The sequence below is a fragment of the Pseudorca crassidens genome, chromosome 3, assembly GCF_039906515.1.
Source record: "Pseudorca crassidens isolate mPseCra1 chromosome 3, mPseCra1.hap1, whole genome shotgun sequence".
NCBI classification, from domain to species: domain Eukaryota; kingdom Metazoa; phylum Chordata; class Mammalia; order Artiodactyla; family Delphinidae; genus Pseudorca; species Pseudorca crassidens.
In genome coordinates this window covers 28108352-28123024 of record NC_090298.1, presented here as the reverse complement: position 1 = coordinate 28123024, position 14673 = coordinate 28108352, and the positions used below count along the sequence as shown (strand labels likewise).

Below are 14673 nucleotides of genomic sequence, written 5' to 3'. Positions count from 1 at the left end.
AATAATGTCATACAGTTGTATTATTTTTCATATGAAGAAAATTTAATTTATATTTAGGCATCTTACAATATCTCCCTTGGAAATATACATTATTTCCTATTTTTTGGAGGTTCAGTTATTTCTAATACCAATTTTCCTCATCCATCTTTGATTTCACAACCTGAAAAATTGTCCTCAACAGATAAAGATGTGTTTCAGGATTAGGCTTTTCATAAATACCCTGGAGCCCTGTGTAACAATTATAAGCATCACTAATCAAATCAAATGTGACCATCAGAAAAGAAAATTTGATACACTATGAACTGTCATGAGAATGCTATAAATTTGGGCCCATCCAGGGGAACAAAATCCTATAGATTAGAAACTACAGATAAACATTTTTAAGTGTCACTGTCAACTTCCCAAGGCTCTAGTACCTTATCATTCATTGTAAAGGAAATTTGGATAATGCAGTTTTCTTTCTGGCAAGAATGATGATGATACCCCAGTAAATATGACAGTAGTAATGATGTGTGAAACATAAGCTCTCAGGGTACACACTGAGAAGAGGAAATTGTCAAAAACATTCTCATTTTCCTGTAAGAATACAGGCTGCTCCTCATTTTGACATTTAGGTAATGTCAGTGTTAGGTAACACTGAGGTTGTAAATTGTGAAGTTTTGTGTGGTTGTTCTTTAGCCAGATTCCAGTGCATTTCTTTGGTTATAATCATCTGTGTGAAGTTAGAATAGAAAGTATTAAAATCAGTGAGAAACTTAAAATCCATAAAGTATCTGACCCAGTAACTCTACCTTTAATAATTTAACCCACAGATATACCACCAGATGTAATCCTAGATGACTATAAATAATGTTCATTGCCACCTTGTTATAATAGCAATTCCTGAAAATAATCTAAATGTCCATTGATGGAGGAACTGGTTAATTTATTAATTTATTATAGTACTGCCCTTTTAAGAATGAGGTAGACATGTATTTCTGAGATGTAAAAATTTCCAACAGCAGAAGTACAGAATTTCCTTAGAGGGAGGTAGAAGTAGCAGTCTCTTGGAGGTGGAGATGAGTTAAAGTTTCCTTGGAAGAGCCATGTACGACTAATTCATCAGTTGTGCATATCAGAGAATAGGGGGCAATGGAGGTGGCTCCACCTACCAAGCCAGCCTTTAGGATTGTCCTTGACCTCTTTACCTATTATTAAGAGAAAAGGAGAAGTTACCAGGGTTCAAGTAAGACATATGGATGGGTCAAATATATACATTTGCCTCTGTTCCCCAAACTCCATTAAACAGCCAGAAAAAGAAAAAAAAAAACTGCTAAAAGTGGCACAAACCCACAAAGAAAGAGAAGAGGACAGGAGACAACAGCAAAGTGATGGGGTCAGTACACTTTTGGAAGATAGAAGTAGGTAGCCAGCTGTGTCCTGGGTTTAAGAGGTGGCTTTACTTTCTAATGTAAAACTGACTGTGCCTTAGCATCACCCTGGGGCAGCTGGTGGTGTCCAGGAGAATGAATGTCTGCTCCAGATTTAGATGCCTACTTGGGCTTTTATTTGGTTTGGGGTATTCCTGTCTTCTGCTCTGCAAGTTGGGGGAGCAAAGCTAGTGTCCCAGGAGACTTGTGCCACGGCTTGTTTGCAGTTTACACAAACTTGTTCACGTTAAAGCTCCAAGTAGAATCTGATTGGCAAGCTCCAGCTGCAGCATATGGAACTTCTAAATGTTCACTACCTTGAATGGGTGTCAGTGCCACTGAACCACGGGGGAGAAGAGTCGAGGGACGGAGCCACGCTCTCCCTCTTCCTGGGAGAGCAATGGTCTAAGTCAAGGGCCGGTGAGCTTGAGGCCTTCCTCTCCTCACTCCTGCAGGAAGGGGGCAGTTAGGACCCCTCTTAAGCAGTCTTCTATTTCTTACCACTAAATTGGCTTCCTTTTTCATCCAAAAGTTGGAATTCCCCAAATACCCTGTAGAGGCCAAATCTGAATTCTGAGATTTTGAAATATCTTAAACCACGAGAGAAGGTCTAGTTCTGTCCCATCTCTGATCAGCAGGGCCCTCTGTCCCTTCCTCTCCTCTGAGTCAGACAGCTCTAGCAAGCAAGGTTACTTGGCTAGTTCCTAATGCACTGATGGGAGCCATCCCATTAAGGACGACCTCTACTCGAAACATGACCCTCTGGACATCAGATGCCTCATTTAGCAGGAAAAGGCATTGACTGGATATATTTATGTGACTGTGGGCATTTGTGGCCGTAGAGTCCTTGACCATAATGTTATATGTAATGGAAACTATCTTATAAGCCTGAAAAAATAAAGTTTTTATTTTCTAAAAAAAAAAGTAGATACCCAAACTTACAATTGACTTAGTAGCATGTCAGAGAAAGCTAAAAACTGTCTATAGCAGAGATTTCCAGGTACATCTGAAGGCAGAGGTGAGGGTAAAGGAAAATGGGAGTTGGTTGAAAGTTTGTAAGAGAAGCAGTTGGATCTTTAGAAATTGTCCTACATCCCAACCATAGCCTGGAGGTCTTCTCTCCGATACCTTGGAATCAGGCATAGTTGATCGGGGCAAAAGGATTAATTGTCTCACCAGCGATTCAGTGATGAAAATACAGTAAATAGTGTGATATCCCCCTCCCCTACTGAGCTCCACAACGGCAGGGGACCAGCTTAGCCTCAAGAGGAAAAAAACTACATAAGAGACCTCTTCCTGCTCACCTTATATAAAGCCATGTCTCAACAACTGCCACCCATGGAACATCCAGTCAGCTCATTGGTGCCTCATCTTAAATATACATAGATAGCGTAGGATTTCTGGACATTTGAGAAAACCTATCACACCAAGAACAAAATAACAGGATGAACAGAACAAAAGGAACGCCAAGGAATAGAGACCATGAAAGAACTCCTCATAAAAAATATATAATTAGTCTCTTTAGGGAAATAAGAGACTATATCCATGAGCTAGCTTCTTATCAAAGGTATATAAAAAGCATATAAGGAGAATTTAGAAATTTTTAGAATAGCAAAGGTGAAAATTCAAACATGAGACTGTGAAAATAATGTGAAGAAATCTCTCAAGAAAATGAGGACAAAGACAAAATGAGATAAAAGATAAGGAAATTAGAGGATCAGGCCAGCAGGCACAACATCAAAATAATAAGATTTCAGAAAGGGAGGATGGATGGGATTGACATGTATACACGGATGTATATAAAGTTGATGATTAATAAGAACCTGCTGTATAAAAAATAAACTAAAATTCAAAAATTAAAAAAAAACTAAAAGGGAGGATGGAGAGGGAATGGAAGTGAGGAAATTATCAAAGAATTAATACAAGAAAAATTTTCCAAAACTGAAGGACATGTGTCCCCATGTCCTTCATTAAATGCTATGAAAAAAGGAAAAACATCAGAGGAGAGGAATATCTCATTCTACAACACCCAAAAACAAATTTTATTTTACATGGTTGTTCCAAGAATTGAACTCAAGGATATTGCCTATGTACTTACAGTGCCTGACATATATTAATTGTAAGTGCAAGAAAATTATTAAAGGACTTCCCTGGTGGCACAGTGGTTAAGAATCTGCCTGCCAATGCAGGGACACGGGTTCGAGCCCTGGTCCAGGAAGAGCCCACATGCCACGGAACCACTAAGCCTGTGCACCACAACTACTGAGCCTGCACTCTACAGCCCACGAGTCACAACTACTGAGCCCATGCACCACAACTACTGAAGCCTGCATGCCTAGAGCCCATGCTCCACATCAAGAGAAGCCACTACAATGAGAAGCACGCACACCGCAGCAAAGAGTAGCCCCTGCTCACCGCAAATAGAGAAAGCCTGCGTGCAGCAAAGACCCAATGCAGCCAAAACTAAATAAATAAATAAATTTATTTATTTTTTTTAAAAAAGAAAATTATTCAATTGAGATGCTTGCATTAGTTTGTACCAGTTTTAAATCATCAAATGGTTTCTTCATTTGATCTATGTTGGTTGAGTGATAGCACTAACAGTGTCCAGTCTTCATGTTTCTATTTTATAGCTTCTCACAGAGAGTCTTTGCTGATCATCTGCTGAGCCCTGGGAATCAACCTTTCCAAACAGGCCAGTTTAAGCTGAAGAGAAGCATCCAGGACTGAAAGAGCATAGTACAGAGTTCAATGTAGGGTGCAAACAATTCAGTTGCTCAACAATCTTAGCTTAGAGCTAAGCCCCAACTAAGCCCCATCCCTACTTTGGGTGCTCAGTTCTGCACAAAGATCCCTTATTTTTATTGGACACAAAGAAGTGGAACTGAGCATTAAGAGAGTTACCTTGTCTCTAAAACCCCAAACTCACAGCATTACCACAATTAACAAAACCCAAATCAGTAACCATGCTTCCTGCTTAATCCTCTAATTTAATACAACACAAATTCATGCATCTTCTCCATCACAAGTTATTTAAATTAGCTAATAAATGCACAGGCAGTGACCTCTCTGCTTATTTTTGTGCTTGGCTTGGAATTAGCTCTTCCATCTTTGTTTGTTTGTTTGTTTTGTATATTTAATTTAATTTTTATTTTATATTGGAGTATAATTGATTTACAATGTTGTGTTTCCAGTGTCCAGCAAAGTGATTCATTTATACATACACATATATCCATTCTTTTTCAGATTATTTTCCCATATAGGTTATTACAGAATATTGGGCACAGTTCCCTGTGGGTCCTTGTTGACTATCTATTTTATATATAGTAGCGTGTATATGTTACTCCCAAGCTCCTAATTTATCCCTCCCCCCAACCTTTCCCCTTTGGTAACCATAATTTTGTTTTCAAAGTCTGTGGGTCTGTTTCTGTTTTGTAAATAAGTTCATTTGTATCACTTTTTTAGATTCCACACGTGATATCATGATATTTGTCTTTCTCTTTCTGACTTACTTCACTTAGTAGGATAATCTCTAGGTCCATCCATGTGGCATTATTTCATTATTTTTATGGCTTAGTAATATTCCATTGTATATATGTACCATATCTTTTTTTTTATCTTTTTTTTTAATTGGGGGCATAGCTGTTTTACAGTGTTGTGTTAGTTTCTACTGTACAGCAAGTGGAGTTCCCTGTGCTATACAGCAGGTTCTCATTAGTTATCTATTTTATACATATTAGTGTGTATATGTCAATCCCAATCTCCCAGTTGTCCCCACCTGCCCTTTCCCCCCTTGGTGTCCGTATGTTTGTTCTCTACATCTGTGTCTCTATTTCTGCCTTGCAAACCAGTTTGTACCATTTTTCTAGATTCCACATATATGCATTAATATTTGTTTTTCTCTTTCTGACTTAATTCACTGTGTATGACAGTCTCTAGGTCCAACCATGTCTCTAAAAATGATCCAATTTCGTTCCTTTTTATGACTGAGTAATATTCCATCATATATATGTACCACATCTCCTTTATCCATTTGTCTGTTGATGGACATTTAGGTTGCTTCTATGACCTGGCTATTGTAAATAGTGCTGCAGTGAACACTGGGGTTCATGTGTCTGTTTGAATTATGGTTTTCTCAGGGTATATGCCCAGTAGTGGGATTGCTGGGTCATATGGTAGTTCTATGTGTAGTTTTTTAAGGAACCTCCATACTGTTCTCCATAGTGGCTGTATCAATTTACATTCCCACCAATAGTGCAAGAGAGTTCCCTTTTCTCCACACCCTCTCCAGCATTTATTGTTTATAGATTTTTTGATCATGGTCATTCTGACTGGTATGAGGTGATACCTCACTGTAGTTTTGATTTGCATTTCTCTAATAATTAGTGATGTTGAGCATCTTTTCATGTGTTTTGGGGGCCATCTGTATGTCTTTGTTGAAGAAATGTCTATTTAGATCTTCTGCCCATTTTTTGCTTGGGGTTGTTTGTTGTTTTGATATTGAGCTGCATGAGCTGTTTGTATATTTTGGAGATTAATCCCTTGTCAGTTGCATTGTTTGCAAATTATTTTTTCCCATTCTGTGTGTTGTCTTTTGTGTATGGTTTCCTTTGCTGTGCAAAAGCTTTTAAGTTTGATTAGGTACCATTTGTTTATTTTTGTCTTTATCTTCATTACTCTAGGAGGTAGATACACAAAGATATTGCAGGGATTTATGTCAAAGTGTGTTCTGCCCGTGTTTTCCTCTAAGAGTTTTATAGTATCCAGTCTTACATCTAAGTCTTCAATCTATTTCGAGTTTTTGTGCAAGGTGTTATGGAGTATTCTAATTTCATTCTTTTATATGTAACTGTCCAGTTTTCCCAGCACCACTTATTGAAGAGGCTGTCTTTTCTCCATTGTATATTCTTGCCTGTAACAACCTCGTTTAACAGAGGAAGAAAATGAGAGGTTGAATGAGATCCAGGACAATGTGTAGTGAGTGAAAAAGCCCAAGTCTCCTGAATTCTGGTCCAGTACCTCCAGTACCCTTTATCATATTCTGGCTTGATTAACTTCACTTGTTCTTCCCTCTGTCCTCTGTTGCACACTTTTATTTACTCAGGATCAGTTGAGTAGCTATTTTCTTACTTTTCTCTTGTCCATATCCATGGAAAATTTGATGTGAATTCACTGAATAAAATTACCTTTAGGTTTAATGAGAGTAATCTCTGACGTTATAAAACAGACATAAAGTTCCATGCTGATCACCTTGCTCTAGGCTTTATGAAGAGTAGAGTAAAATAAAGTAGTGGATGTTAAGAAGAATTTGATGTTTCGCCTCTTATCCCACATTGGAGTTTTATGGGAAACAGGGTTTGGTAACTGTATTCTGAGTTTCAGTGGTATCCAGTGTGGGTATTTTTTTAAGCCTAGTAATCTTGTTGACCAATAATATTTCAAATGGCAAATGGGATATTTAGGGCCTGGAGATTTTTCCAGAATTTACCATGCAGCTGTCTTTTTCGGCCAATCAATGGGTATTTACTGAATGGTCAGGCTGTGTTTAGCACTCACCTACTTACCGTGCAGAACAAAGAAAGAGGAACTGGTTTCTGCCCTCTGGGAGATTTTGATTATGTAAGACAGATGAGACGAAAAGTAGTAAAACATGAAATAGACTGTAAACCATAAGAGTATATGTGGGTCACTATAGCCAAAAGATGGAAGCAACCCAATGTCCATCAACAGATGAAAGGATAAAGAAAATGTGGTACCTACATACAATGGAATATTATCCCACCTTAAAGAGGAAATTCTGACACATGCTATAACATGGAGGAAACCTGGAGACGTTATGCTAATTGAAAGAAGCAAGTCACAAAAGGACAAATATTGTATGATTCTACTTTTATGAGGTACCTCAAATAGTCAAGTAGACAAAAAATAGAATGGTGGTTGCCAGGGACTGGGGCAAGGTAGGTTGGGGGTACAGAGTTTCAGTTTGGAGAGATGAAAAACTCCTAGAGATGGATGGTGGTAATGATTACAGAACAATGTGAATGTATTTAAGGCACTGAACTGTACTGTGAAAAAATGGTTAAAATAGTAAATTTTATGTTTTATATATTTTACCACAATAAAAAAATTTTTTAAAGAGCGTATGGATATATAATAAATTCAGACACATTTTCTTACATCCCCAGGATAGTTTCCCAGGCCAGAGAATCTCCCTTCTGCTTCCAGGCAGCCACATCATGACATTACATAATCTTGTCTGTTAGGTGGCTTGAGGCCACACATGGTACAGCTAGGTCCATTCCAAATTCCCTCTCCATTCCACCTTGCTTTTTCCTCTCCCTCTTCCCTTTTGATCCTCCCTCAGCTTTCCTCGTAGCTCTGTCCCCTCTCCTCACATCTGACTCCCAGTCCCAAATCAAAACCAGTTCAGAGAAACTGGATTGCCGAGGCACCAGAGTCCAGATATGAAATTGTTTTCTATTTTGCTTGCAGTTCAACCTCTGTCCACATTCTTCAGAGAACCCAATTGTAAATTAAGCTGAATTCAGTTCACACAATCTATAATATATAAACTCTTCCGAAATTCACATCTCCAAATTATTAGTGCCTTTATTCTATGACTCCTTCAAAAAGCCTTGTGATAATTGAGGCTTGACCCTATTTGACGACCGTGGGGTTAAAGCAGTTATGCTGGAGTTTCCCTGGTGATCCTGGGGGAGAATTCTGACTCTCTCCCTGTGCCCCTCTCTTCCAGTGCACTGCATCCTGTGGAGGTGGCTTTCAGAAGAGGACTGTCCATTGTGTTGCCTCAGAGAACAGTAAAACTGAAGACCAGGACCGATGCCTGTGTGATCACGAACCCAGACCCCTAGAATTCCAAAAATGCAACCAGCAGGCCTGCAGGAAGAATGCTGGTAGGTGAATGGCTTTGCTCAGGGGCACAGAGCTTTTCATAAATAAGTTGTCCTGCATGACTTGATTTGTGGGTAGTTTTAGTCCCCTTTTACAGAGCTAAGAATGTTAATGCTGAAGAGGCCAGCCAGCTCCCCTGGGAGCCATCTGTCTCATTCCGTGAATTTCGACATTAATTCCTTGAGCGATTATCTCATCCATTTTCCTAACTCAAAGCACGTTTACACTGACTTCATCCCACACAAATGAGAATCACTTCCATTTTTTCAAAGATTTCTGAGAAATGCTCTAACCTTTCTCAGGAACTCAGTCAAGTGCTGAATGGACCTATCAATCTTGCACTGCTGTCTGAGGTCAGGTTCCATAGAAACAGACCCTGAGGTGCAAACTTGTGTGCAAGGGATTCATTCAGGAAGTGCTCCCAGGGAAGATAGCTAAGGGAGAGGGAAACAAGACAGAAAAGGGAGGAAGCACAGCTGGGCTGCCATCTCAGGCACATTCCTAGCTTCAGCCTGCTCCCACAGGGAAGCTCCAGGGTGAAGGTTATATCAGAGTTGTCTGCTCTTGAGGCCAACGAGCTGAGAGTTCACATACCCACACCTTTCAGCCATTGGCCAACAGCTACCCAGGGAAAGTGGATTTGCAGGTATTTAAGGCTCTTAACCAGTGGTAGTCTTTTTCCAAAGATTCTTAAGGATGAGAGGTAGTGAAACCTGCTGTTTATTAATCTGCTCCTACCTCCTTCCAAGCACTGAGGGCTGGCATTCAACAGAGACTGCTGTCAGAGTTAATATCCTGAGAAGAGTTTCCCTAAGGATTGTTTATTTACAAATCATGTATTTATTTAACAGATATTTGCTGGGCACTTACTTTGTGTTAAACATAATGTCAAACAAGGAACAAAATCACCAACCAGTGAGATACTGATCAGGGCAGTAAGGGTGTTATGACAGCACTTGGGAAGGGTATCATATGGAAACTGGGGAGAGGAGGGAAGGCCTCCAGAGGAAGTGAAGGATGAGTAGAGAGGTCGGGGGAGAGGTTCCAGGAGCAGCTTTCAGTGTCTGTAGTAAGCAGGAAGAAGATGGTGTCATGGCATATGAGTCTAAATGGAGTACACAGTTCCAGGGGAGTTAGGAAACAGTAGGGCTAGAGGGGTAAGCTGCAACTAGAGGATAAAGAGCCTCATGAAGCAACGCTGATGAGTTTGGACTTTATCCCTAGGGCAGAAGGGAGCCATTGAAATATTCCTAACAGGGGATTGATGATAAGAAAGTCATGCAGGCTGCACTGTGGAAGATAGAGAAAGGAACCAGTTCAGAGACTACAGCTGCACCCCAAGCAGTTGTACGTGGCATGAACTAAGGCAGTAGAAGTGCAGATAGAGAGAAGTGAGTGGATTCAAGAGCTACTTAAAAGAGACACCTGACAGGACTTTATGCCGGGGAAAGAGGAGGGAGAACAAAGCCCAGATTTCCGACTTGGGCAGCTGAGTAGATGAGGCTACCATTCTGTGAGAGATGAAGCCCAGGGGTGGGTTTGGGAATGGGGAAAGGTAATGCATTCTGTTTGGGACATGTTTGTTGAGGAGCAGATAAATCATTTAGGTAGGAGTGGTCTGTGATTGGTTTTTACACAGGTGCAGAGGTCAGGAGAGAGGTGTGGGCTGGAAATCCTGAACACAGTGCACTGAGGGGAAAATGCTTCAGGTCTAATGATCACATGCAACTTCTTTCTGACCAACTTGCATTTGAGGCTGGCTGTCATTGACCTTACTTGAACCTCCAAACAGAGCTACCTAGGGCTCATTTTCAGAGGTGTTATTAAGTTTTAGCCTTCCAGACTCTTGCCACTCAGTGTGGTCCCTGGACTAGCTGCACTGGCATCACCTGGGAGCTTGTTAGAAATGCAGGATCTCAGGCCTCACCCCAGCCCTCCTGAATCAGAATCTGCATTTAAACAAGATTCCCAGGTGATTTGGATGCACGTTAAAGTTTGAGCAGCACCCTGTCCTATTTTTTTTAATTTTATTGAAGTATAGTTGATTTACAATGCTGCATTAATTTCTGCTGTACAGCAGTGATTCAGTTATACATTTACATATTCTTTTTCATAGTCTTTACCATCATGGTTTATCACAGGTTACTGAATATAGTTCCCTGTGCTATGCAGTAGGAAGGACCTTGTTGTTTATCCATTCTATATATACTAGTTTGTGTCTGCTAATCCCAAACTCCCAATCCTTCCCTCCCCCCTCCCCCATGGCAACCACAAGTCTGTTCTCTGTGTCTTTGAATCTGTTTCTGTTTCATAGATAGGTTCATTGGTGTCATATTTTAGAATCCACATATAAGTGATATATGCTATTTGTCTTTCTCTTTCTGAATTACTTCACTTAGTATGATAATCTATAGGTACCTCATTGTAGTTTTGATTTGTATTTCTCTAATAATTAGCAGTGATGAGCATCTTTTCATGAGAAGCACCCTGTTCTAGACCAAGGGGTCAATTTGGGACACTTCCTTTCATGTCATCTCATCACATTCTTTGGTACCATGCTTTTAAAATGCTGAGAGTATAGAATCCTTCTAAGCTGTGATGGTTTTTATATAATTGAGGCAGCAGCACAGTCTTGGTTGATCATGCCTAGTGTTACTGTTTTTTGTCTTTGGACGTACCACACGGCATGTGGGATCTTAGTTCCCTAACCAGGGATTGAACCCGTGCCCCCTGCAGTGGAATTGCAGAGTCTTAACAACTGGACCACCAGGGAAGTCTCTATTGGTTATTTTTAAATTATATATACATTGCACTGCCCAGCAATAAGACAGTTGAAGACAATTTTCAATCATCAAAATTGGGTTAAATGCATATCTGGTATTTTTTACATTGAAATCTCACACTGAAGAGATGATGACTAATGGTTAGCTGACAATGGATGTAAATAAAAATGAATTCCACTCACCAAAAATTATCAGGGCAACAAAAGGTAATTACAGGTTTCTCTCGAAGGCAGAGTCATGCTTACTCATATAGAAACAATAGGAAAGAGCAGCTGCAAGAAATTCCTTGATTTAAAAAAAGCCGACCACCCACCCTAACCCCTGTACCCTCTAAAATGCTTTGAAAATAAGCCATTCAATGCCCAGATTCTTCTCAGCCAGCCGGCCATCACAGCAAACATGCCCCCATGCCCAACTTGTAAAATCAGGTGTGAATTCATGTAAGGTTTGTTTTCCTCCAGGCCATTTTACTTTCTTTAGGTGCCGTCTAAATTGTTAATGACTTAGAATCTAAATCAGAACTACTATTTCCATAGTGGGAGCTATAGAACTCTTTCCAAGCATATGGGTTAAAAAAAATCAAAATATACAAACAGCTTATGAAGCTCAATATCAATAAAACAAACAACCCAATCAAAAAATGGGTGGAAGATCTAAATAGACATTTCTCCAAAGAAGACATACAGATGGCCAACAAACACAAGAAAAGATGCTCAACATCACTAATTATTAGAGAAATGCAAATCAAAACTACATTGAGGTATTACCAGTCAGAATGGCCATCATCAAAAAATCTACAAACAATAAATGCTGGAGAGGGTGTGGAGTAAAGGGAATCCTCTTGCACTGCTGGTGGGAATGTAAATTGATACAGCCACTATAGAGAACACTATGGCGGTTCCTTAAAAAACTAAAAATAGAACTACCATATGACCCAGCAATCCCACTACTGGGCATATACCCTGAGAAAACCATAATTCAAAAAGAGTCATGTACCACAATGTTCATTGCAGTACTGTTTACAATAGCCAGGACATGGAAGCAACCTAAGTGTCCATCGACAGATGAATGGAAAAAGAAGATGTGGCACATATATACAATGGAATATTACTCAGCCATAAAAAGGAACGAAACTGAGTTATTTGTAATGAGATGGATGGACTTAGAGTCTGTCATACAGAGTGAAGCAAGTCAGAAAGAGGAAAACAAATACTGTATGCTAACACACATATATGGAATCTAAAAAAGCGGTACTGATGAACAAAGTGGCAAGTCAGGAATAAAGACAGAGACATAGAGAACAGACTTGAGGACACAGCAGGGTAGGGGAAGCTGGGACGAAGTGAGAGAGTAGCATTGACATATATACACTACCAAATGTAAAATAGATAACTAGTGAGAACCTGCTGCATAACACAGGGAGATCAGCTCAGTGCTTTGTGATGACCTAGAGGGGTGGGATAGGGAGGGTGGGAGGGAGATGCAAGAGGGAGGGGATATGGGGATATATGTATACATATAGCTGATTCACTTTGTTGTACAGCAGAAACTAACACAACATTGTAAAGCAATTATACTCCAATAAAGATATTAAAAAACAAAGAAAAACAAAAGGGCAACATGCACCCCAATGTTCACTGAAGCACTATTTACAATAGCCAGGACATGGAAGCAACATAAATGTCCATCAACAGATGAATGGATAAAGAAGAAATGGTACATATGTACACAGTGGACTATTACTCAGCCATAAAAAAGAACAAAATTGGGTCATTTGTAGAGACACAGTTGGATCTAGAGACTGTCATACAGAGTGAAGTAAGTCAGAAAGAGAAAAACAAATATCGTCTATTAACACATATATGTGGAATCTAGAAAAATGGTACAGATGAACCTGTTTGCAAGGCAGAAATATAGACACAGGTGTAGAGAGCAAATGTATGGACACCAAGGAGGGAAAGCGGGGGTGGGATGAATTAGGAGATTGGGACTGACATATGTGCACTGCCATATGTAAAAGATAGTTAGTGGGAACTTTCTGTATAGCTTAGGGAGCTCAGCTCAGTGCTCTGCAGTGACCTAGATGGATGGGATGGGGGAGGAGTGGGAAGGAGGTCCAAGAGGGAGGGGATATATGTATACATGTAGCTGATTCACTTCATCATACAACAGAAACTGACACAACATTGTAAATCAACTATACCCCAATTTTTTAAAAAGTCAAAAAAATTCATCCAGAAATATTTACTGAATATCAGCTATCTTTTAGGCATTATATTCATGATGATTAAAAAACAAAAGCAAAACCCTTATGCACACCATTCTTGGGTTGTTGTTGTTGTTTAATTTGGGGAATGAGGGGTACAGAATGCAATAGAAAAATACAGAAAGTAATAAGGATAGTACTTAAAGTTGATACAAATAAACATTTGAGTCAGCAGACTTAAAATTTTTTCTTCCAGTTTTATTGAGATATAACTGACACATAGCACTGTATAAATTTAAGGTGTACAGCATAATTATTTGATTTACATACATTAAGGACTATCACAATAAGTTTACTGAACATGCATCATCTCATAGATACTAAATTAAAGAAATAGAAATTTGTTTTCATGTGATGAGAACTCTTAGAATTTACCCTTAAAAACTTTCATATATATTGTACAGCAGTGCTTATTATATTTATCATGTTGTATATTACATTCTTAGTATTGTAACTGGAAATTTGTATATTTTGACTGCCTTCCTCCACTTCCCCCTCCCCTACACCCATCTCTGGTAACCACAAATTTTATCTATTTTTCTGAGTTTGTTTTTGAAGTATAACAACACTGTGTTAGTTCTTGGCACACAAGATAGGGATTTGATATTTCTATACATTTCAAGCTGATCACAATGATAAGTCAAGTTACCATCTGTCACCATTCAAAGATATTACATAGTTATTTACTATATTCCCTACACTGTACATTTCATACCCATGACATTAATTTTATAACTGAAGTTTGTACCTCTTAACCTCCCTCACCTACATCTTTCCTCCCCCTACCCCACACCCCTCTGGCAACCACCCGTTTGTTCTCTGTATCTATTAGTCTGTTTCTGTTTGGTTTTGTTTTTTAGATTCCACAAATAAGTAATACCATGCAGTACTTGTCTTTCTCTGAGTTATTTCACTTAACATAATAACCTCTAGGTCCATCCATATTGTCGTAAATGGCAAGATGTAATTCGTTTTCATGGCTGAGTAATATTCCATTGTGTATATATATACCACATCTTCTTTATCCATTCATCTATTGATGGACATTTAGGTTGCCTCCATATGTTGGCTAGTGTAAATAGTGCAGCAATGAACATAGAGGTGCATATATCTTTTCTAATTAGTGTTTTCATTTTCTTTGGATAATACACTGGAGTGGAATTGTTGTATCATATGGTAGTTATATTTTTAATTTTTTGAGGAACCTCCATACTGTTTTCCATAGTAGCTGCACCAATGTACATTCCCACCAACAGGGCACAAGGGTTCCCTTTTTTCCACATCCTGGCCCATGTTTATTATT

The 14673-nt window shown here is 39.2% G+C and overlaps 1 protein-coding gene across 1 annotated transcript in view; it reads left to right on the top strand.

Annotated features, from left to right (window-relative positions):
- Nucleotides 1-14673, top strand: part of ADAMTS12 (ADAM metallopeptidase with thrombospondin type 1 motif 12) — a 393951-nt gene that overhangs the window by 359235 nt on the left and 20043 nt on the right. Inside the window, exon 22 of the mRNA XM_067730476.1 lies at nt 8164-8323. Coding sequence (XP_067586577.1) covers nt 8164-8323 — 160 coding nt within the window. The remainder of the gene's footprint in view (nt 1-8163; nt 8324-14673) is intronic.